The sequence below is a fragment of the Lemur catta genome, chromosome 5, assembly GCF_020740605.2.
Source record: "Lemur catta isolate mLemCat1 chromosome 5, mLemCat1.pri, whole genome shotgun sequence".
Classification (NCBI taxonomy): domain Eukaryota; kingdom Metazoa; phylum Chordata; class Mammalia; order Primates; family Lemuridae; genus Lemur; species Lemur catta.
In genome coordinates this window covers 62,351,481-62,375,705 of record NC_059132.1, presented here as the reverse complement: position 1 = coordinate 62,375,705, position 24,225 = coordinate 62,351,481, and the positions used below count along the sequence as shown (strand labels likewise).

The 24,225-nt window shown below is 37.0% G+C and overlaps 1 protein-coding gene across 5 annotated transcripts in view; it reads left to right on the top strand.

Moving 5' to 3' along the window:
* The window catches only part of LOC123638344 (cytidine monophosphate-N-acetylneuraminic acid hydroxylase), a 58,515-nt gene extending 38,088 nt beyond the window's left edge, over positions 1 to 20,427 (top strand). For 2 of the 5 annotated variants that reach the window (XM_045551912.1, XM_045551917.1), the window contains 6 exons: positions 7,023 to 7,163; positions 10,249 to 10,423; positions 11,950 to 12,066; positions 13,799 to 13,914; positions 16,408 to 16,504; positions 19,355 to 20,427. In XM_045551912.1, the coding sequence (XP_045407868.1) occupies positions 7,023 to 7,163; positions 10,249 to 10,423; positions 11,950 to 12,066; positions 13,799 to 13,914; positions 16,408 to 16,504; positions 19,355 to 19,474 (766 nt within the window). In that variant the 3' untranslated portion in view covers positions 19,475 to 20,427. Of the gene's footprint in view, positions 1 to 7,022; positions 7,164 to 10,248; positions 10,424 to 11,949; positions 12,067 to 13,798; positions 13,915 to 16,407; positions 16,699 to 19,097 lie in introns of those variants that run through there. The other 3 variants (XM_045551914.1, XM_045551916.1, XM_045551913.1) reach the window with 3 other exon arrangements.
* The last annotated feature ends 3,798 nt before the right edge of the window (positions 20,428 to 24,225 follow it).

Sequence of the window (24,225 nt, the reverse complement as noted above, 5' to 3'; positions counted from 1 at the left end):
AGAGGCTTCAACGCTCTGCTCTTAGTAATTTGTAGAACAAGAACCCAGAAAATCAACAAGGATGTAGAAAAGCTGAACAATAAACTTATAAAAACTATAAAAATAAACTTATATAAATAGAACACCACCCCAAACAGAAGAACACACATGCTTTTCAAGGACACACCAAACATTCACCAAAAGAACCTTATCCTGGAACACAAAACAAACTTTAACAAAGTTAAAATTGAAACCAGGCAATGAATGTTCTCTGATTATAATGGAATTAGACTCGAAATCAAAGAAGATAACTGGAAGATCTCCACGTACTTGGAAATTAAAACAATATGCTTCCCAATAATCCATGGGCCAAAGAGGAAGTGTCATGGGAAATTAGAAAATATTTTGATGTAAAAAAAATGAAAATACAATGTCAAAATGTGTGGGATACAGCCAAAACAATGCTTACAGAGAAAATTATAGCATCAAATGATTACATTATAAAAGAAGAAAGGGCTCAAATCAACAATCTAAGCTTCCATCTTAAAAAAAAACTTGAAAAAAAGAGCAAAATAAACCCAAAGCAAGAAGAAAGGAAGGAAATAAAGGTAAGAGCAGATATCAGTGAAATTGAAAACAGCATAACAATAGAGAAAAACAATGAAACCAAAAGTGTCTCTTTGGAAAGATTAATAAAATCAAAAAGCTCTAGTTGGACTAACCAAGAAAATAAGAAGAGACAAGTACTGATATCAGGACTGAGAGAGGTGATATTTCTATAGACCCTATGGATGTTAAAAGACTAATAAAGAAATACTACAAGCAATTATATGCATATAAATTCAGAAACTTAGATGAAATGGACCAATTTCTTAAAAGCCAAAAGCCTCCAAATCTTGCATAAGAAGAAATAGATATCCCTATATCTATTAGAGAAATTCAATTCATAGTTTAAAATCTTCCAAAAATAAAAAGTCGAAGCCCAGATTGTTTCACTGGTGAATTCTAACAAACATTTAAAGAAGACATAACACCAATTTTACATGTTCTTTTCCAGAATATAGTAGAGGAGAAAATACTGTCAACTCATTTTATGAGGCCAACATTATCCTGATATCAAAAGGAGACAAAGACCTTATAAGAAAACTATAGATCAATACCCCTCATGAATATAGAAGTAAAATCCTCCAAAAATTTAGCAAATTGAACCCAGCAATATATAAAAGGAATAATACAAGATGACCAAATGGGGTTTATCACAGGAATGTAACACTATTTTAATATTTAAAAACTGATCAATCTAAAAACTAACATATTAACAAACTAAAGAGAAAAATCACATGATCTATCAATCAATACAGAAAAAGCACTTGACAAAATTCAATATCCACTCGGTTAAATAAACAAAAACAAAAGCAAAAAGCTACTCTTAGCAAAGTTGAAATAAAAGAGAACTTTCTTAATCTCTTAAAAGATGTCTTTAAAAACCCACAGCTAGGACCATACTTGGAGAAAGACCGAATGTTTTCTACTAAGATTAGGAACAAGGCAGAATGACTACTCTCACTGTTCCTCCTGAGCATTCCGATGGAAGTCCTAGCCAGCGCAATAAAGCAGGATAAAGAAATAAATGAATAGAGACTGAAAGGAGACAATAAAACTATCCCTATTCACATATGACATAATTGTCTCCATAGAATATCCCTAAGAACCTACAGAAAAAATTTCTACAGCTAATGAATGAGTTTAGTAAAGTCATAGGATCCATAGTAAGCATACAAAAATCAATTGTGTTTCTACATATAGTGAACATGAAATCACCATTTTTTAAAATATCACTTATAGTAGCTTCAAAAAATTAAATACTTAGTTATAAATCTAATGAAACATGTGCAGGGTATGTATGCTGAAAACTATAAAACATCGATGAAAGAAATCAGACTCTAATTAGATAAATGGAACATTTCCTGTTCAACATGATTCAGGTTTTAATTATCTCTAAATTAATGTATAGATTCAGCACAATGCCCATCAAAATCCAAGCAGGATATTTTGTAGATGTAGACAATCTCTAAAATTATAGGGAAAGGCAAAGGAATTAGATTAATGAAAACAATACTGTAATAGAAGAATAAAATTGGAGGACACATACTGTCCAATTTTAAGATTAGCTGTAAAGCTGCAATAATCAAGATAGTGTGATATTGGTAAAGGAATAGACACATTCATCAATGGAATAGAATAGAGAGACCAGAAATAGATTCACACAAATGTGGTCAATTAATTTTTGATAAAGATGCAATTTTGGGAAATGCAAATGCAAATAGGCAATTTTATGGAGAAAAGGAAGTCTTTTCAACAAATATTACTGGAGCAATTAGATATCTATATGCAAAAAAGTGAACTTTGATTTACACCTCACACCATATACAAAAAAGTAAGTAAAAATGGATCATAGATGTAAATGTAAAACTAAAAAAATTTTAGAAGAAAATATAGGAGAAAATATTATGACCATGGGTTAGGCAATGACTTCTTAGATGCTGCATCAAAAGCATGATCTATTCAAAATATTAATAAATTATACTTTACCAAAATTGCAAATGTATGCTCCATGAAAAAAACTATTAAGATAATGAAAAGACAAACTACAGACTTTTAGAACATATTACAAATAGCATACCTGACAAAGAACTTGTATCCAGAATATATAATGAACTCTCAAAAATCAATGGTAAGACCACAATTTAAAATAATAACTTAAAAAATCAATGGTAAGAAAATTTAAAAATGGGCAAAAGGTTTGAGCAGACACTTCACCAAAGAAGATATGTGGTTGGCAAATAAACATAGAAAAGATGCTGAACAGCATTAGCCATTAGGGAAATGCAAATTAACACCACGATGGCATAACTATTAGAATTAAGAGAACTTTGGAATATTGACAATACTAAGTTATATCAAGGATGCAGAGCAACAGGAGCCCTCCCATGTTGCTGCTAAGAATGTAAAATGGTGCAGTCACTCTGAAAAGAGTTTGGCAGCTTCGTTAAAGCTAATTTTACTGTATGATCCAGCAATACCACTCCTAGGTATTTACTCTAACAAAATTAAAACTTTTATTTACACAAACCTATACAAAATACTAATAGTAACTCTATCCATCATCACCAAATCAACCCAAATGGCCTTCAGCAGGTGAGTAAACTATGCTATATTCACACAATGGACTACTACTCAACCATATGAAAGAATGAATCTCAAAGGCTTTGTGTTGAGTGACAGAAGCCAGTCTCAAAAGGTTATGTACTATGTGATTCCATGTATATGATATTCTGGAAAAGGCAAAAACCATAGGCATGGAGAAAAGATCAGTGGTCACCAGGGGCTAGGGGTTGAAGGAGGATTTGACTACAAAGGGGCAACACATGGAAGTTTGGGGGGTGATGAACTGTCCTTTGTCCTATGGTGGTGATTACATTAAATCTATATCTATGTTAAAACTCATAGAAATCTACCCCCTAGAAAGTAAAAAATTTGAATCTCAGTAAATTTGAGAAAGGAAAAAAAAGGTAAACACGGTTATTCTTAAAGAGTATCTTAAGCTATGGTAGTTAAAGCAAGCATATTTGTTTAAGTCGTGTTTGTGACACAGTCCGGATCTATTACATGCACATTTTATAGAATTCATAAACTCTTGAAAAAACAATATGTATAATGTATCCACCCCTTTGTAGTATTTGGAGCATAATTTTATGATTTGAAATGCTAAGCAAAGTCTTATAGATGTTTAAACTTTGCTTTTATAAGATTCCATTGGTTATTCATAGAATTTATTTGATCCTAAGCCTGTGTAGTGACTCAGCCCCTAGCTATAATGTTTTCATGAGCAAGTATCATCTGTTTCACAAAAATGCATTTTATGATACAGTTACTGATAATATTTTGTGAACAAAAGGCAGGGACTGCCTAGTGCAGGCAGGAAATGCATGTGTCATTTTGCTGTGGGAAAACATTGTCTGTACTTCTCTGAAATTGTTAGGTATTAAAGAAACCAGTCCTTGAGATAAGTTTTCACGACAATAATCATGTAAGGACTGCCCATGACTTCTTATCGATTAGGGACAGCAGTGCAGTGTAGTGGAAGGAGCAATGTACATGGAATTAGGTTCTGGTCCTACCACCATTTGTCTGTCTTCTCTGGACTTCATCCATCTCACCATTAAAACGTGACTTATTAGTTTGAAGTTCTACGTTCTCTCATGATGTAGCTTCATGTGTGTAATCACTTAATGTGGCCTATTGCTGATGTATTTCCTTCTTTTTAACCTTCTCATTGACATTATTTAGCTGTCTCATATCTTCCAAATTTTTTTTCAGAAAGATTGGCCTAAGGTTAAAAAATAATTTCTTTTCATCAATGCTGTTCATTACTCAGTTGTTCATTTGTCATTTACTGAGCAGCACGGTCCTAGGAACTGGATAACTAGAGGCAAAATGATTGTCTGTCCGCAGGGGTCTGGTCTATTGGAAGAGAAAAACAATTATGATACGTAATGGTAAGTGTTCTGATAGGCAAGGAGATCCAGATGGGAGAGAGAAAAGGACTACTGGATGAGACTGTGGAAGCAATGTTTTAGAGAATGAGTAGACACTGACCAGCAAAGATAAAAAGCTGCTGCAATGAGAGACTGCAGATCACTGTAAGGGCGGAGGGTTCCGTGAGGAGAGGCAAGGGAGGCAGACAGCACGTGCGACACACTACATGGTTTGGATTTTTTCCTGAAAGGATGGGGAGCCCCATGGAGAGTCTAGTGAAGAACAGGGATGTGATGAGACGTGCACTGGAGAAGTCAGGTTGTGTGTCTGTGTGGTGGGAGAGGGAGAGGGAATGTTGATCCTGGAGACTGTTTTGAAAGCCATTACAATAACCCAGGAAGGAAAGATGAGTGGCAGTGAGAAGTGAGGAGCAAATTCAGACTCCAGCAATATTAAGTAGGTTGAATTGCAAAGACTTGGGGAAGAATTGGAGGTGGGGGGTGCTCGGTCACTTAATGTGATGCTGTCATTTATGGTAATTAAAAGCCACTCTTCTCTGTGCAAGTAGATGGCAAATGTTGCCCTGAGGACCCACAGTAGCCCTTTGATGATGGCATCTGGATATTGATTTTTTAAATTTAATTTAATGTAATTTAATTTTAGAGACAGGGTCTTGCTCAGTTGCCCAGGCTGGAGTGATCATAGCTCATTGCAGCCTTGAACTCCTGGGCTCAAGTGATCCTCGTGCCTCAGCTGCCTGAGTAGCTGGGACTACAGGTGCACACCACCATGCCCAGCTAATTTTTAAAGACACGGGTTCTCTTTGTGTTGCCCAGGCTGATCTTGAACTCCTGGCCTGAAGTGATCCTCCCACCTTGGCCTCCCAAATTGCTGCGATTATAGACATGAGCCACTGAAGTTCGCCTTAGATATTGATTTTATTTTTATTTTAGAGAGAAAGACAAAGAAGCATCAAGAAGTTATGGAACTTTGCAACCACGACACATTATGTTTTAGGAAGAGTGACAGTAACATGCTTTTGAGAGAGGGAAATCAGAGGCAGGAAGGCAAGTTAGTGAACCATTTTGAGACTAAGGTAATAAGAAGATGAGACAAAGTGGTGGTACCGCTTTAAATGAATGACTACAACATGTGCAGGCAGGGAAAACTGACATCACGGAGTGCAGTGACAGAGTCCTCACTCAGGTCTGCAAATTGATTCTGATATCATGAATAACGTAAGTCACGTTAGTGATATAGAACTATAAATGCTTAAATATGTTTTGCCTGTCTGTCTGAAAGTATGTACCAAGTCTGGGCAACCAAGCTACAGCTACAGCTGTAGCTCAAGAAAGTAAAATTCCCTTTAAGAGAAATGTCTGTCTAGATAACCCATGTCAGGTGAATCACAACAACAAATCCATTTCTGTGGATCTCCCTTTTTCTGCTCTAACACCACCAATCACCTTCCTGTATGATATAGAAATTGAGGAGTTACAGCGTTCTGAGAAAGACTGTGATTTGGAAGACAGCCAGCCCTGGTCAATAGCACAATTAGAAATTCGATCTCAGGATAGGTTGCAACTGAGGATGTGTATATAATACGTAATTTTTTTTTTTTTTTTTTTTTTTGAGGCAGAGTCCTGCTCTGTCACCCTGGCTAGAGTGCCGTGGCGTCAGCCTAGCTCACAGCAACCTCAAACTCCTGAGCTCAAGCAATCCTTCTGCCTCAGCCTCCCAAGTAGCTGAGACTACAGTCATGTGCCACCATGCCTGGCTAATTTTTTCTATGTATTTTTAGTTGTCCAGCTAATTTCTTTCTATTTTTTAGTAGAGACAGGGTCTCACTCTTGCTCAGGCTGGTTTCGAACTCCTGAGCTCAAATGATAGGTAGATTGTTAATGGCTTTGAATACAGGGACTTTTCAGACTTTACTCCCAAGGTTGGGGAGAGCCCCTCCTTGTGGGTCCTGTGAGGGTTGAGCCTGCTCTGACTGCACAGCCGGTGCTAGAGAGTGGGGTGCAGGGCTGGGGCCAGGCGTCCCACTAGTGGTGTGGCCTTGGGCAAGTCATTCGGCCTCTCTAAGCCTTGGTCTCCTTCTCTACAAAATGAGCACAAGAATTGTAGCTATCTCATGAGGCATTGTGAGATAAAATCACTGTGTTCATATTAAGTAATAATTAGTCCATATATTAATTAACATTAAATACAAACGTGTGCAATCTATACCTATTTACAATAGTCAGTCTTGGCACATCTAACTTGAATTCTAATCACCATGTGATTATACTTAAAAACAAAGTCCAAGTACAACCTTCTTTGGCTAACAGTTCTTCCCTAGTTAGGGACATTAGTCCAAGTATAGTCTTTATTTTTCCATGGAGTAAGTGGAAGGGGATTGGGAAGCGGGACTATAGAGAAAACAAAAAAAATCCACCATTGTACTAACGAGACTATACACCTGATAATAAACTTTCTTATATGGTCATGTTTTTATTGCTCAGGTACATTAAGGAAACAAACATCAAAAATGACCCAATTGAACTCAACAATCTTATCAAGAAAAACTCTGATGTGCTAACGTGGACCCCACGACCTGGAGCCACCCTTGATCTGGGTAGGATGCTAAAGGACCCAACAGACAGGTTTGGCTTAAATATTTATGGAGGATAAAAATGCTTTATGAATTTTTTTCAATATTATGAGAAAACAAAGAGCTCACTGCTGGCTTCTTGACAGATTCCTATTTTGTTTTGTATGCAATTAGATCCACACACCACTTTTTAGAATAGAAATCTTACTGTTTAAATAAAATGAACTATCTAATAATTATCTCTCAAATCCAGGGGAAAAGACGACTGAGTTTTTTTCCTAAGTTTTTCATCCCATGTAATGGTTACTCAAATGTTTTCCTCATCTCAAAACTTTACCAGAAAGTTAAGAGTGAGGAAGATTTTTTTTAATTAAAGACCATTGTTACAGCTAAAAAATAAATCGTTTTATATAAGTAAAAAGCAATAAACATGAAAGTGAGTTTTCATGTCAGTGCAAACATTACCCAACTGTCTATTCCACAGACAATACATTTGAACAAGTAACAATACACACTGGAAGTGCAATTCAAGAAAAATTAACATTGATGTCACAGACCTATATATATTTTTTGAATACTTGTCTTGAGCCAAATGAAACCATACGGGCTATTTAGAAAGGGATTAAAGATTTTGGAGAGGGACACACACAATTACCAAAAACACACCCTCTCCCAGCCTTATGGCCTATTTTATCTTTTACTAACTTTCTGTATCAAAGAAGTATTCAAATCTGGCCAATTCTCCTTCATTGATCTCTCACAAACCCATCACTCATCTCTAGCCTCTTGTGTCCCAGCCTTAATTCTGCCTCTCCCAATTTCTCACCCGGATTCCAGCTGTGGCCGCTGGCTTGTGTCTGTGCCTGCTCCCCCACGCCCCTTGATCCATCCTCCATGCCAGGGTTTTCAATTTGTTGGTCACAATCCATTGGCAGGTCATAAAATCAGTGTCATTGCTCACAACCAGCATTTGAAATAGATGAAATAGAATGAATGGAATGGAATGGAATAGAAAATACCTGAGTGTGTTGCATATGACACAGGTATTATTTCATGAAACTTTTGTTTCACAGGTGCCCTTAGTATGTGGACCTCCAGCGTCCTGATTTAAAATGTAGTTTTTACTGGGATTATAGGCAAAATGTTTGAAAGCCCCAACTCTATATTGCTGACAAAGTAATCTTTCTAAAATGCAAAACTATTCCTATTCCTTCCTCGCTTAAAATTCTTTAGGATATCCTCAGTGCCCCTGAGATAAAAGTGTTTTTCTATTTTCTAGGTCAAGAGTGAAAAAGGGTTTTAATTATTACTATTACTAGCAGAGTATTCAAGAACCTTTGTCATCTCGCATTTGCCTAACTCTCCAAAATCATCTTTCTCCACTCCAGATATATCCTACAGTGGTAATTTTCAAACGTTAATGAACATCATAATAACTAAGGGAGCTTACATAAATGCAAATACCTGGGTTCTCCCATAGAGATGCTGATTCAATAGATCTGGGACAGCCTGGGAATCTGCATTTCTATCCTTTTGCTGTGCCAAAGCATTCTGGGTAACAAGAGAGTCAATGTTGCTGGGTGTCACAGCTAACTCAAAGTGCAGGGGACACACAGATGCTAAGTGCTTAACTGCCTTGTCAGGGGAGGGGAGGACAGGAGAGCCAAGGAAGTATGACATCAAGGAAAGTGCCATCTGGGTCATGGCACTTAAAGAGGAGAAGGCTACAAGTAAGTGATTAGAGAGAAGAAAGAGATTCCAGTTAGAGGTAATGGCACGTTCTGGAGAAGGCAGTTGTAGATGGTATCATGGGTTTCGTGAGTGCTGATACTTTGAATGAGGGAATAAAAATGGACCATTCATTCAGAAACAGTTTATTGAGCTGCTTCTGTATACCTGGCATCACACTAGGTATGGGGGATACGGCGGTGGAAAGGTCCTTGTCCTCATGAAGCCACCTGTCTTCCTGAGTATGGGCTGGTGAGTGCAGGTGGAGGAAAACGGTGAGCAGGAATGCTGGGTGGGGGGCCAGGGTTAGAAAGGCCTCGCGAGCAGTGCAGGGAACTTGTCCTGAGAGGAAGGGGAGCTGCAGGAAGATATGAAGCAAAGCAGGAACATTACAGAGTTGTGTTCTAGAAAAACCATTTCAGCTTTGCAGAGGAGAAGGGACTGTGGAAGAGGCTACAGGGATAACCACTGGAGTCAGGGAAGCTGCAGGGGAGGCTGTGGCTTTATATAGGAAGAGATTAGCGAGGCTTTAAACTGGGATGGGGCAAGGAGTTGGAGAAGAAGATTTGACATATATTTAGAAGTGAGAAGCTTTAGGATTTGGTAAATAATTTATTACAGAAACCAGTGCTTCTGTCACTTTGGGAATACAATGGACCAAAAGTATAGTTTTAAGAAGAGGGACAGCTACCACGACCTGCTGAATCTTTACTAGGCAGATGCCTGTTTCCCTCCTTATATTTCTCTTACCCACATCGCTTCCTATTCCATTCATAGGATTCAAGATTCCATGTTCCGTCCAAGGATCTGTCTTCACATGGGATGGACAGAACTCTAGGATTATGAGAGAACTTCATCGTCCACATTGCTGACTGGGTTTAAAGATAAAATTGCCCATCTGTCTGTCAGCTGTGCTTTGATCAGTGCAGTAAGAGTGCTGTATATTAGAAACACAAAATTCTGCGAATATCTCAAAAACAGGCTAACGTGTATGTTTAACAAATATTTATTGAGCACTTGCTATGTGCTCAGCCAAGGTTGCTACTTTCATCACACTTATATTCTATTAATAACTGAGGTGGAGAGGCAGGAGTGCGCAGACATCCACAAAGTCAATATGGCCAGATTATGTTCACCATTTTCATAATTTAGTTATTTGAACCAAAAGAGTCCAAAAAAGTGGTTTTCAAAATTTCTTTCCCCCCAGACACAGACTTTTTTCTTCAAATGAAATCTCACTTAGAAACCCGTCACACTAAACGATTAACAGGAGCTGCTCTGGTTTAGGCAACAGTGGGACACCTGGGTATCGTCTGAACAGTCTCAAAGCTACTAATCTGGTTGACTTTTGCTATTTAAGTGGTAGTTTTTGCCTTCATCATTTGGTGCTTTCTCTTTGTGTCTTTAAGCAAGGGCATCATAGAGCCTCCACAGGGGACTAAAATTTACAAGGATTCCTGGGACTTTGAACCTTATTTGAAAGTCTTGAATACTGCTGCAGAAGATGAAATATTTCTTCACTCATCCTGGATAAAAGAATACTTCACTTGGGCTGGATTTAAGGATTATAACCTTGTGATCAGGGTATGCTATCAAGTATTATTTGTCTTTGCTTTCTTGTATTATGGAAATATATGAAAATCCCTTCATTTTCCAATTTGTTTCTCAAGAAGCATTCATTAAGCCCACCAGCTGCCTAACAGAGAACAAATTTGACAATTTGATCAACAATCCAGAATATTTAAGGAATGTTCTAAAGTCCAGCTTAGGTTTTCTTTTGGAGCATCTTTTATCTTCTATCACTATGTATTTGTTGTTTGTGTTTGTGGGTATTTTGTTTTTGTTTTGGCATGGCAGGAACAGCTATTTAAGTGAACACCCGAAGAGGTATTCACTTGGAGCAAGGTGAGATAGAAGCAGGTAACTCATAATCTGCAGCTATGCTGAGGACTGAGTTGCACAAACCCAGAGGTAGGCCTATATCTAGAACTTAAACTAGCCCCAACCCATACACACAGAGCCACAGCCAAGAGTTCAGGTCATAACCTGGTCACCAAAGCTAGAGATATATCCAAAAGCAAATTAAGTACTAATAGACAGGGGGTGCAAGACAAAGAAGAGGTCTGAAATGGGCCACCCCTGGCTGATATTAAGTGCTTGAGGTTGTGCAGGGAAACCAAAGTTTGGAGAGGGCATCAGGAAACAGACAACACTCACACCCTTAGAGACAATCACTGGTTACCCTCAGGGTGAGAACCCTCAAGTTCATCTTTCAACCCCTGAACAGTAATGCCAGGCAACATTTGCTATTCTCAAAAGCATGATTCCCAAAAACCTGAGGGTAATTGATAGTCTATGACAAAGTTTTTGCTTGTCCACAGTGAAATAAGTAAGAGAAAGGGTATGCCTGTTGGCACAAAAATGTCAACTCTCTTTTCTTGGGATGAATTATTGTTTCATGATTAGGTCCTTTTTATTTTAGGAGCAGTAAAACACCCTTCCTTTAATGAAATAAAAAGATAGCAGATATTAGATTTTTTTTAAAAAAAGTTCTGACTTGGCAAAACAAAAGATTAATACTTATATTGGCTCCCAGGTATATTTTAGGAAATGGTCTTTGAAATCCAAAGACCTTGGAACCATTGGTCTCAATAATATTTTCAGTTAGACAATTAGTATGAAAAAGAAAAACTTTTGGGAGTTTTTGATAAATAGTTTTCAATGAAACTATTTATATTTAGCTACTATATGATGGTGAGAAACATTCCACATGTGATTTATTTCCTCACCTGCAAACTTAAGGTGATGCTAGATGTTTCATTACTAATAGTACTTGAGATAACGATAACCTTCTCTATAAATTTGAAGTTAGTGTCATGAAGCAGTGTTGCTAATGCACACTTTATATTTATAGAATGTTATCAGTTTCAGGAAAGAGGAGACAGAGAGTGAGACCAAGAGTGAGAGGGAAAGAGACTGTCAATATTAACTTCCAGGTCATTGCTACCATTTCTCATTTAAGGGCATTTGAGCCTTAGACATTCAGAGAATTTTTTTAAGACCTTGAGCACCTGATTGATATTCTTCCCTTTACCATGTCATTTGCACAGATGATTGAGACAGATGAGGACTTCAGCCCTTTTCCTGGAGGATATGACTATTTGGTTGACTTTCTAGATTTATCCTTTCCAAAAGAAAGACCACGCCGAGAACATCCCTATGAGGAAGTAAGCAGCAACACTGGTGGAGGTCTTCCTTCCTTCCTTCCTAAATAAATAAATTTTTTATTTTAGAGTAACTTTATAGAAAAGTTACAAGGATAGTGCAAAGTAGTATCAACATCTCACTTTATTATGGTACATTGTCACAACTAACAAACCAATACGGAAACATTGTTATTGGCTAAAGTCCGTACTTGCTTCTTTTTGAGCCATTCCCAGAGACTGGCTTGTCCAGGCTTCTTTCCAAACACCTGCCCTGCTTGAGCTGTTAAAGACCTGTGAGCATTGTTCTCTGCTTGGCTTTTCCTTCTGTCCAATGTTGTCTCCTGCCCCAAGTGAACCCAATAGTTGTCTCTAGAAAGGGAGTTACATCAACATAAACTGACACATATTTTATTGAGCCCCAATTTTGAGCAAATCCATCACCTATAGCAGCATGATATAAAGGAAAGAGCCATGGCTTTGGAGACTCTTCCTTTTCCCTTCATCTTCAAATCTAATTGGTCACCAAGACCTTCCCATTTTACACCCTAAATATTTCTCAAATCTTTTCCCAGTTCTCCCAAATGCTCCTCTCCGGATTGGAAGGCCAAGAAAGGCCATTCACCCTCCACTGGGAGGAGCTAGGTCCTGATGCTGCATCCTAGCACGGCAGACCTTCACCTGACTGAACTGTAGAATCATGCTTCTAAATCTCTGTTGGCAAAAGAATAGATCCTCTGACCTATATTTATAACTTCAGTTCACAATAGATATAATCATTTTATAGAAATGGTGCAGAAAAGGGAAATGAACCCCAAATGCCAGCCTTCTAATCATGCGGTGTCATTTAATGGCCTGTTATTTATGAAAGTTTGCCCCTTCTGGCATTAGTGTGATATTTACCAGGGGGAAAATATGCAGATACTGAAAATGTTCTTGTAAACTTTAACACTGGTAATTACATATTGTTAAAACCATCCAATCTTAGGATAACTTCCCTCTACGTTCTTTATATAAATTATTTTTTTCTCGGAACAGTCCCATAGTAAAGAAAACGAGACTTAGCAAGCTTAAGGTCACATAATTAGCAAGTGCAGGGGTAAGACTCAAGACCCTCTCTACTGTCCCCTAATTCTGTGCTTCTTTGGCTATTCAGCAGCTTCAGTGTCAGAAGCTGGGGATTCTGTAAGGGTGGGGGCCTTGGCCATCTGACTGAAGGTAACCCTGCTCTCTGCCAGGCCAGACTCACAGAGCCTGCCATGAATGGGCAGGTGGAGACTTGAACACACCACATTTGGAATGATGACAATAGCAAATATTTATTGAATGCATATTATGTGCCAGGCCTTGTTTTAAGTACTTTATGTGCATTGACTCATTAATCCTCACAACAATCCTTTGAGGAATGTACTCTTATTATTTTCATTTTCTAGATGAGGAAACTGAGGCACAGAATGGTGACCCAGATCACCCAGCTAGAACCTGGATTTGAACCCAGCAATCTGACTCCAGAGTCTGTGCTCTTAGCCACTATGCTCCCCCACCTCTTGATCTATTTCCTGTTTTCTTTCTTTGATTTCTGCTGCACTCAGTCTCCTTCCTTTAGTCCTCAGCCTGTGATGTCTGCTCCAGGTGACATCTCTCCTTGACTCTTCATGCCCCTGCCATGGTGGGCAGCTGCTTCTCCCAGGGATACGAGGGCTCCATACTCTGTGCTGCCTGGGTCGCCCTGCTAGTTGTTCCATGTCTATTTCAGATTCGTAGCCGGGTTGATGTCATCAGATACGTGGTGAAGAATGGGCTGCTCTGGGATGACTTGTATATAGGATTCCAAACCCGACTCCAGCGGGATCCTGACATATACCATCATCTGTAAGTCTGAAAACACCTGCTGTACCCTGGGCCAAAGCAGAGGATGCTGTGGTTATGTATAAACAGGGTCAGGGACTGCCTGTGCTCCCAAATTCTGACTGATATGGGAGATTCCCCCATTAGAACTTCATTCCTTTGTTAGCTTGTTAAAAAACACATCTGGTTAGGAAGATACAACATAGTCATTTACACATTCATGTAAATGTGTTCTTGATCCCTTCTGGAAGTGGTTTTTGATATAGGAGGGGGAAAGATATTATAAGAGGAAAAGGGTATGTTTGCTAAGACAAAAATGAGGAAGGGGGTATTTATGTAACAAAGATGTGGTCATTGAGTTAGAATGATTTCCCATGTCACATTTTCACCTGTGCCCAACCCTGAGCATGAATTTGGTGGGCTGGTTGGTTTAGGGGAATGGCCCATTGAATTTCTGCCTACCTGTACTTCAAAACTGTGTAAATCCTTAAGATCATATATGGAATATTTGAGTTGAAATCTAAGAAAGGGCAATTGCCATTTTTATATTTGCAAAATAATTACCAAAGGAGAGAATATTCTTTCTTGTCATTACTACTGATCCTCTGAAAAATACAGGAATTTAATTTTAAAATTCTAATTATTTAAAATGTATAAGCAAAATATACTATCTAGTTTATACCCTGAGCTTGCAAGCATAGGCATTTATTAAAATTTCTTTTTTACCCATTTCCTTTTGAATGTTTTAAAATTTAAAGAACATGAAAGTATATAAAATAAAAAGGAGGTAACCCCACCGGGCACTTTCCAGAAAAGCTTATCTGTTTTCTGCCCATCCATCTACCCACTCTTAGGGTAACTCTTGGTAACAGCTCAGTGTGTATCCTCCTAGGCCTCTTTCTGGGCATATCAACATTTGTCTAAAAATATTTGTTTTCAATAATATGTCCCATATAGTTGGTGGGGAGGGAGTGTTATTGTTGCTATCGTTTTTTAACACAATCCTAGTACATATGTTCTGCAGCTTGCATTTTTTACTCATCAACATATCTTAGGCATCCCTCTGTATTGGGACATGCAAGCCAACTGAAACTTTTTAACAGCTGTAACTCATTTCAAGTTTTGCTGATTTTCAACAGAACATATATCTGACTTCGTGTTCTGGGGAGAAAAAAAGGAATATGGCAACTTTGGGGGAGATTCTGGAGAATTTTTTCTTAAAAGAATTTCATCTCAGAAACTTCTAAGATGTTTATGGTAAACACTATCTTGTTATATTGTGTTTTGATTACAAAGGTCACTAGAGGATATCATAAGGAATCTTGGGAAGCAGTCACAGCCCACTTTATCTTTGTTGCTCACATTTATTTATTTTATTTTATTTTATTTATTTATTTATGAGACAGAATCTTGCTCTGTCACCTGGGTAGAGTGCAGTGACATCATCATAGCTCACTGCAACCTCAAACTCCAGCGATTCTCCTGCCTCAGTCTCCTGAGTAGCTGGGACTAGAGGCATGTGACACCATGCCCAGCTAATTTTTGTACTTTTAGTAAAGACAGAGTCTCACACTTGCTCAGGCTGGTCTCAAACTCCTGAGCTCAAGCAATCCTGCTGCCTTGGGCTCCAAAAGTACTAGGATTACAGGTGTGAACCACCACACCCAGCCTCTTTGTTGCTCTTAAAATGGGATTTGTGAGCTTACTAAACATTTTTCTGGTTATAAAAATAATACCTATCCACTGTAGAAAATTTGAAAAAATATTTTAAAATACAAAAAAAAAAATTTAAAAACAAATAATTCTACCACCCAGAAAGAACAATTTATGTTTTGCTGTCTATTTAAACTTTCTTTTTCTGTTTATAAGCACATACCCATGTACTTTTTATACAAATAGGATAATACTATACAAACTTTTGTACCTGCATATTTATTTTCCTACATCATTTGTAATGTCCGCCTGCCTAACACCATATACCTATATGCATCCAATCTTTGGCCTTTAACTTGTTTTTAACTTTTTACTATTTGAAACAATGACTAGGCAAATAATCATGTAGGTGTGTCTTATACACATTCATAGTGATTTCCTTAAGGTAAATTCCTAGCAGTGGAGCGCTGGGTCCATTGCCTACAGTGTTTAGGCTTTCAGTGCACTCTGCTAAATTGTTCTTCAGGAAGGCAGTTCACCTTCCCATAAATAACACATGAGAGGATGTATTTACCTGCCCCTTCACTCATACTAGGTCCTAATGCTTTTGTGTACAGCATATAAATCTAGATTTTCACAAATGAGAATTCCTTAAAGCAAGGGATATTGTAGTACAATAAAAATAAGACAGAGTCATCATGTTTTAATGGACTATCTATATTCAACACCCTGAAAATTCTAAGCTACATGAACAGCTGAAATAGTACAGAAACACTATCTCTTAGGGAGAGCTGGATACCAGGCTCCACACAGATCCTGGCAAAATGACAGGCATGGAATTTCCCTGTTTTATCTCTCTTACAGGTTTTGGAATCATTTTCAAATAAAACTCCCCCTAACACCACCCGACTGGAGGTCATTCCTGATGCGTGGTGAGCAGAATGGGTCTGGGACTCCCCAGGTAAGGTGTCCTGGGTGTCTGGGAGACACCCTACTTTAAATCCTGTGACACTCTCTTTGGCACCTAAACTAAGCAGGCACCATGACCGTCAGAAAACTCAACTTTTGAGGGGTTGGGAAGAGCTAATATTACAGGAAGAATATTCCAGTTTAAAAATAAGTAAATATACTCACCATCAAATTGGTTTCACTGATCATCACCTAAGAGCACATTTAGGAATAGCATTGATCGGGTGTCGGGCAGATGTGGGTGGGGGAGGGGATGGGTGTATATATGCATAATGAGTGCGATGCGCACTGTCTAGGGGATGGACACGTTTGAAGCTCTGACTCAGGGGGTAAGGGGGACAAGGGCAATATACATAACCTAAACTTTTGTAAACCCACAATATGCTGAAATAAGAAAAAAAAAAAGTAAATAAAGCAAACAGTGCATGCAGCCAGTCCAAAGTCTATCGAATCTTTGGTTTGGTTGAGGTGCACATACAGCCAATTAATAAACAAAGCAAAAACTATCCCAGGGTGTCACTGAGTGTTCAGAATTTAATCCCAAACACATGAGAAAAAGTAACATAAAAAACTGAAGAAAGAAAAACTAAAACCAGAGAGTAAAATGGCAAACATCACCTCTCCATTTCCAATAGACCTCTCTCTTTTTTTGGACTGATGAGGATAGGCTTGTCTGGCACAAATCAGATTTGACATGCCTTCCTACAGTCTGAGCTGTGATTTTATTAAGTGAGTTACAAAGCCTGTTTCCTCATGCTTGTGATCAAAAGGACCATGTGATATTACTACAAAGATAGTAAACTCCTTGACTCATGTATTTATTTATATATTCATTTATTTATTCCACAAACAGCTATCTCATCTCATTGTATTGTAGTAATCTATTAATTGTCTTCCCCAGTAGACCCCAGTGGACACTGAATTTCTTAAAAGTAGAGACTGTTGCCTGGATAGCCCTAGTGCTTAGCACGGTGTTGAGTACACACATGATTTTATTCCTAATGTGCATTCAAGGATGGAAGGAACAAGTGAATTTCTGTCTCCCACTGTCAGTATGACTTGCCTCTTCAAATAGGCTTCAATGTCTTTACCAGAAAAATTACAGGTCGAATTAGAATATCTTTTACATTCTTTTCAGTTGTAAAGTGTTTTGTTCCATGCTTTAGCATAAGGCATTGGGGTAGATCTTCTAAGGTATGATTATAAGCAGAAGGGATGCTAAGGACATTCACATGCAACTATATTACAAGGTAGACTCTCATAAGCACTATATTTGTTGTACCAATTGAGTGTTGGGCATGCTAAAGAGAGAAGAAATACATCTAATTTTTTTAAAATATTCTTTTTACTTATTTATCTTCTAATTTACAAACAAAAATTGTATATATTTATGGTGTATGACATGATGTTTTGAAATACATATATATTGCGGAATGGCTAAATCAAGCTAATTAACATATATGCATAACCTCACATACTTATCATTTTTTGATGAGTATTTTAAGTGAGAACACTTAAAATCTCTCTTAGCAACTTTCAAGAGTACAATACATTGTTTTTTGAGATGACCAGGAAGTGCATTGCAGAGAGGTAGTATTTTGGGAGACAGGCAAGGGGTTGGGAGTTTAGGGAGTGGCTTAAAGATTGAGTGAAGTTAAGCTGAAATAGAGGGAAGGGATGGAAGACTACTCCAGACAGAAAGAGTGGATGAAATGAAAAGGTAGAAAAATGCAAGGTGAATTCAAGCAATGGCAAGTCCTCCTGGAAAGGTGGAGAAGTAATGGAAAATAGGAAAGGGGCATGATGGGAACTGGGAGAATAAGGAGAATCACAAGGGCTCAGTGCAAATGCCCAGCAGGTTCAGTAGCTGTGAAAAAGCAGGAGGCATGAAAGGTGAGGAGGCAGCAGGATAGAATGTCGAGTCCAGGGTCTTAGAGATGGAGCAGTTCTGAAAGAAGGTGGATTACAGGTGCTTCTGTATAAGTGGGTGAATGAAATGGAGCAGAGATGAAGGTAACAAGAATCAAGCGGTTAACACATGCATTTGAAACTTGCCTTATTAGGAGGCAACACAGTATAGTGGTCAGTGCCTCAGACTTGGAATCTGACTTCTTAGATTAAAATTTTGGCTCTGTCACCTACTGTATGACTTTGGGCAAATTACTGAACCTCCATGTGTCCCAGATTTTCATCTGTAAAATGAATATAATAATAGCACTCACCTCCCAGCGTTATGTTGTGGGTATAAAGCATGTCTGGAAGAGTGACTAGCACATGGTAAGTGTATAGTAGTTGTTAACCATATCAACCTTATGAAATAAATACGAGAGAGATGACCCACAGACAACCACTTGGTAAATCTGTAAAAACTTGGGAATAGAATTGTGTTTCAGTTCACATTCCAGTTTTGGATTCTCTCTTACCTCAAAGCATCGTAGACTATACAGCCTGAAATAAAGAATAAGAATAAAAAATTGCCCTAATGCAATAAGAAGATGAAAAAGTGTCAAAATGAGATTCATACTGTTATTCATTAATAACATTATTAGTAATAACATTAATAATTGTTATTCATTAATTCGCAGGACTGCAAAGCAATATGAAAAGTTCAAGAATTCACTGGTCAATTAAAAACAAAAAAAAAAACTTAAAAAAAACAAATTTATTGTTGTTACATCTTGAACACAAGAAGTATATACCAAAGAGACTATACTTTATGACATTAGCCTTAGACAACTACATGTTGCATTTGTGAGATGTTGATATATCTTATGTTTGTGGATCACCATATAGCTGAATTCAAAAATATTTTACTTATTTCATCTACAATTCTCTGTAAAAGGAACCAGTGAACCCAACAGAAACAAATTCTCTGTGGAAAACCAAACACAATGGGAGAAGATATGAATCCAAGCACAGAAGAAACAGGAAGAAAAACTTCCAAGACTACAATGAGAAATAAGGAAAGGGAACAGGGAGCAGATTTTAGGTTAGAGAGAGGATGGAAGAAGAGATATAGATCAGTGAAGAACTAGAAGAGGAAAATGGGAAGGAGAAAAAATTAAGATGGAATTTAAAAAGAAGAATGTAAAAACAGACATTCTATTCTTTAATAGGTTGAGTCTACAAATAGGGCCCAGGAAGACAGTTGAGTAAGGTTTCATAAGTTATTTTCAATTTTTCAAAAACTTTGTTTAAATCATGTATTTACCAAAACGAAGAATTTAGAGGCTGCCCTAAAGGGTCAAATTTCAATGGGACTGAAATAATTTAGATTAATTTTGATTCATTTAATATCACATTTTAGAATGTGTTAACTTATAAATGCTAACAATTATGTAGATATTTGATCAATGAAAGATATGAACACTAATCAAATGAGTTTTGTGGACAAAAGTCTTTCAAAATTAATAGACAAATCAATAAAGATCAATATCTTGAAAAATTAGAAACCCCTCTTCTGACCATTGAAAAACATCGTTTCAGTGATTAAAATAGGCAACTAATTTGCCTGCTTCTGCTAATGTCTGCAGTGTTTTCACGATATTCAAATGATTGTTTAAGACACACACATTTTTTTCCTAGGAAAACGTGATGGTTAACTAGTTTTCTGTTTTACATGTTGATATTTTCAACACAAACACACACTACAGATTTGAATATCAAAATCTATTTTCTGATTACATATCCTACCTCTAATTCTGAAGATATGACAATTCAATGGTGGAATTTGTCTCCTTAATCTCTAGATTCATACTTGGTAATAAAAATGATTATCTGTTTCTCATTATGATGAACATCAATAGTGTTTGATTTTTTTGATTATTCTTAGCTCATTACATGCACAACAGAAATGTTTGGAATTCAAAATTATATTTTGTGCTTTACATTATATAGTAAATTATTCAGTTAATAAAAAGAAATATATATAAATATAATGTATGTTAAATGCCTAGGATGAGCAAATAAAAGATTATTTTAAAATATGAATTTGTTTTGTCCTCCCCAAGTCTATCTTTATTTTCACGCTATTTTTTTAGTTCTCTCTTTCTGATATCCTAAATCCAACAATTCCTTGATATCAACCAGAATCTCCAAGCCATTGACCCAATAACAGTCACTTCCCTTATTACTCTTCTCCCTCCCTGGGTATACCCCACATCACTCTCTCTCTCTCTCTCTCTCTCTCTCTTTCTCTCTCTTTCTCTCTCTCTCTCTCTTGTCTCATGTCTCATGTCTCACTTCCATTATTCTAATAAAAGGCTATGAAATCATCCTTTCTGCTTTGCTCTCACATCCACTCCATCAGCAAATCCTGTCACCTCCACTTTCAAAATATTAATATATCCAGAGTCTGACTACGTCCCACCACCTCTACTGCTACCAAGATCAGAAGAGGAAGGAAACCCACAAAGGTAATCTTGGCATTAGAGGCCGATTTTTCTCCATAGGCATCTGCCAAATCCAGAAAAGGCTTCCAAGAAGCTGAATGCCTCAAAATTTGCTCAAAGCCTTCCACAGGGGTTCTGAGAAAGCCATTCACTGGGAAGTGATTCCTCATGGGCCACACAATCCTAGCGTGAAGTCACCCTGAAGGGTGCCAGGAAAGCTGCTGGCTGCTGGGCACTGCTGCTCACCTCCCTGTTCTTCTGGAGCATGGCAGGAGGGTGGTACCGAAACCAGGAGGAGAAACTCCTCCTTCCTCTGCTGCCCCTCCAGCATCCTCTGTGTGACATAGCTTAGCTTCACACCAGCTAGCAAAGGAGAAATATTATTTTTGCATAACAGGCAATGAAAATTGGATTTGGAGCCGAGAAGCAATAAATTCATAACTGACAGACTTGATAAGAATGCATGTTGTAATCTTCTAGGGTAGTCACTAAAGGAATATTAAAAAAATGTGTAACTACAAAGATAATAGAAAATAAAATAATTTAAAAATACTGATCTGAAAGAAGCCAATAAAAGAAAAAATAAAAAATGGGACAAATAGAAAGAAAACACCAAGATGGTAAATTATATTAATAATTGCATTGAATGTATTAATAGATGGATTAAATGCTCTCAGAAGACAGACTGGATTTTAAAAATTTCTTTGCTGCTTATAAGGCATATGTATAAAAGATAAGTATACTGAAAGCTTGAAAGAAAAAAGATGGGGAAATATATACTATGAAAACACTAATAAAAAGAATGATGGTGTGGCTATCTTAATTTCAGACAAGGTGGAACACTTCAAAATGATAAAAGTTTTAGTTAATCAGGAATATATAAAAATCTAAATCTGTATGCAAATAATTACATAACTTCAAAATATGTAAAGCAAAGAATGATATAACTGAAAAAAGAAAGAGACAAATTTAGATCATAGTGAGATATGTGAACACATCTCTTTCTATAAATGATAAACCAATCAAAATAACCTCTAAATATTTTGAAGATTTGAACAATACAATTAAAACACTTGACTGAATTGATATATAGAGAAGACTTCCCCTAACAACCACAGAATACCCATTCTTTTCAAGGATACACTGGTATTTCACACAAAATGACTACATACTTGCAGCAAATCTCTACAAATTTTGAAGATTTAAATCATATACATTATATTCTCAAACCACAAGGCAATTGAGATAAAAAAATAAGAAAATTATAAAATTCACCATGTGTTGGAAATTAAGAAATAAATTTTAACTTTGTGGTTTAAAGCAAACTTCAGGCCCAGATGGCTTTACTAGCAAAATTTTCCAAACATTTAGGGAAGACATAATGCAAATTAGTTTTTTTTTCCATATTTCTTATTTTTTTTTATTTCAGCATATTATGGGGGTACAAAAGTTTAGGTTATGTATATTTCCCTTGCCACCCCCCCCACCCCGAGTCAGAGCTTCAAGCGTGTCCATCCCCCAGACAGTGCGCATCGCACTCATTATGTAGGTATACACCCATCCCCTCCCCTGCCATCTGCCCGACACCTGATTAGTGTTATTCCCAAATGTGCACTTAGGTGATGATCAGGGAAACCAATTTGATGGTGAGTACACATGGTGCTTATTTTTCCATTCTTGGGATACTTCACTTAGTAGAATGGGTTCCAACTCTATCCAGGAGAACATAAGAGATTCTACATCACCGTTATTTCCTATAGCTGAGTAATACTCCATAGTATACATACACCACATTTTTTAATCCAGTCATGTATTGATGGGCACTTGGGTTGTTTCCACATCTTTGCGATTGTGAATTGTGCTGCTATAAACATTTGGGTGCAGATGTCTTTTTCATAGAATGACTTTTGTTCCTCTGGGTAGATGCCCAGTAATGGGATTGCTGGATTGAATGGTAGGTCTACTTGAATCTGTTTAAGGTATCTCCATATTGCTTTCCACAGAGGTTGCACTAGTTTGCAGTCCCACCAGCAATGTATGAGTGTTCCTGTCTCTCTGCATCCACACCAACATTTATTGTTATGGGACTTTTTGATAAAGGCCATTCTCACTGGAGTTAGGTGATATCTCATTGTGGTTTTGATTTGCATTTCCCTGATGATTAGGGATGCTGAGCATTTTTTCATATGTTTGTTGGCCATTCTTCTATCTTCTTTTGAAAAATTTCTATTCATGTCCTTTGCCCACGTTTTGATAGGGTTGTTTGATTTTTTTCTTGCTGATTTTCCTGAGTTGTAAATAGATTCTAGTTATCAGTCCTTTATCAGATGTGTAGCATGTGAAAATTTTTTCCCATTCTGTAGGTTGTCTGTTTGCTCTCGTGACTGTTTCTTTGGCTGTGCAGAAGCTTTTTAATTTAATCAGGTCCCATTTATTTATTTTTGTTGTTGCTGTGATTGCCTTTGGGGTCTTCTTCATAAATTCTTGCAAAATAGTTTTCTACTCTTCTAGGAAATACAAAATGAGAGAACTTTCCCCTAACTTGTTTTCTGAAGCCAGATGTAAACATATGACAAGAGCATTCTGAGAGACAAAAATTTCAGGTCAATATCAGAAATGATCATAGATACAAAGTTCTAAACAAAATATCAACAAATAGAATCTGGCAATTTATAAAAAGGATAATTATTACAATACATTTGGGTTTAGTTCCAGAATGCAACATGAGTTCCACATGTGAAAATCAATATATTTCACCACATTAACTGAATAAAGGGGAAAAGTTACAGGATTATCTCAGTATATGTACAAAAAGCATTTGGTCAATGTTTTAATAATCATTTATGAATTTAAGAGGAAAAAGAAAACTCTTAATAACTAGGAATAGAAAATATCTTTCTCCAAAAGAAAAGAATGAACACTACAGCAAGTATCTTAGTGGTGCAATGTTTAATCTTCCCTCTGAGATTAGAAGTATTGCAAGGATGCTGGCCATCTTTGCAATATACTAGAAATTCTAGCCAGTCCAATAAAGGAAAAAAAGTCCCAACCAAATAGAAGATATAAGCATTAGAAAGGAGAAATAAAGTGTCATTAGTTGCAATATTATTGAGAACATAGAAAATTCAAAACATTCTACAGACAAGTTTTTAGAATTAATGTGTTTAGCAAAGTTCCCGAATATAAGGTCAATATACAGAAAAAACCCTAATATTCCTATATCAGTAATAAACATAAAATGAAATTTTAAGAAGATACCATTTACAACAGCATTAAAATCATCAAATACCTAGGAATAAATTTAACAAAATATGCGTAGGAT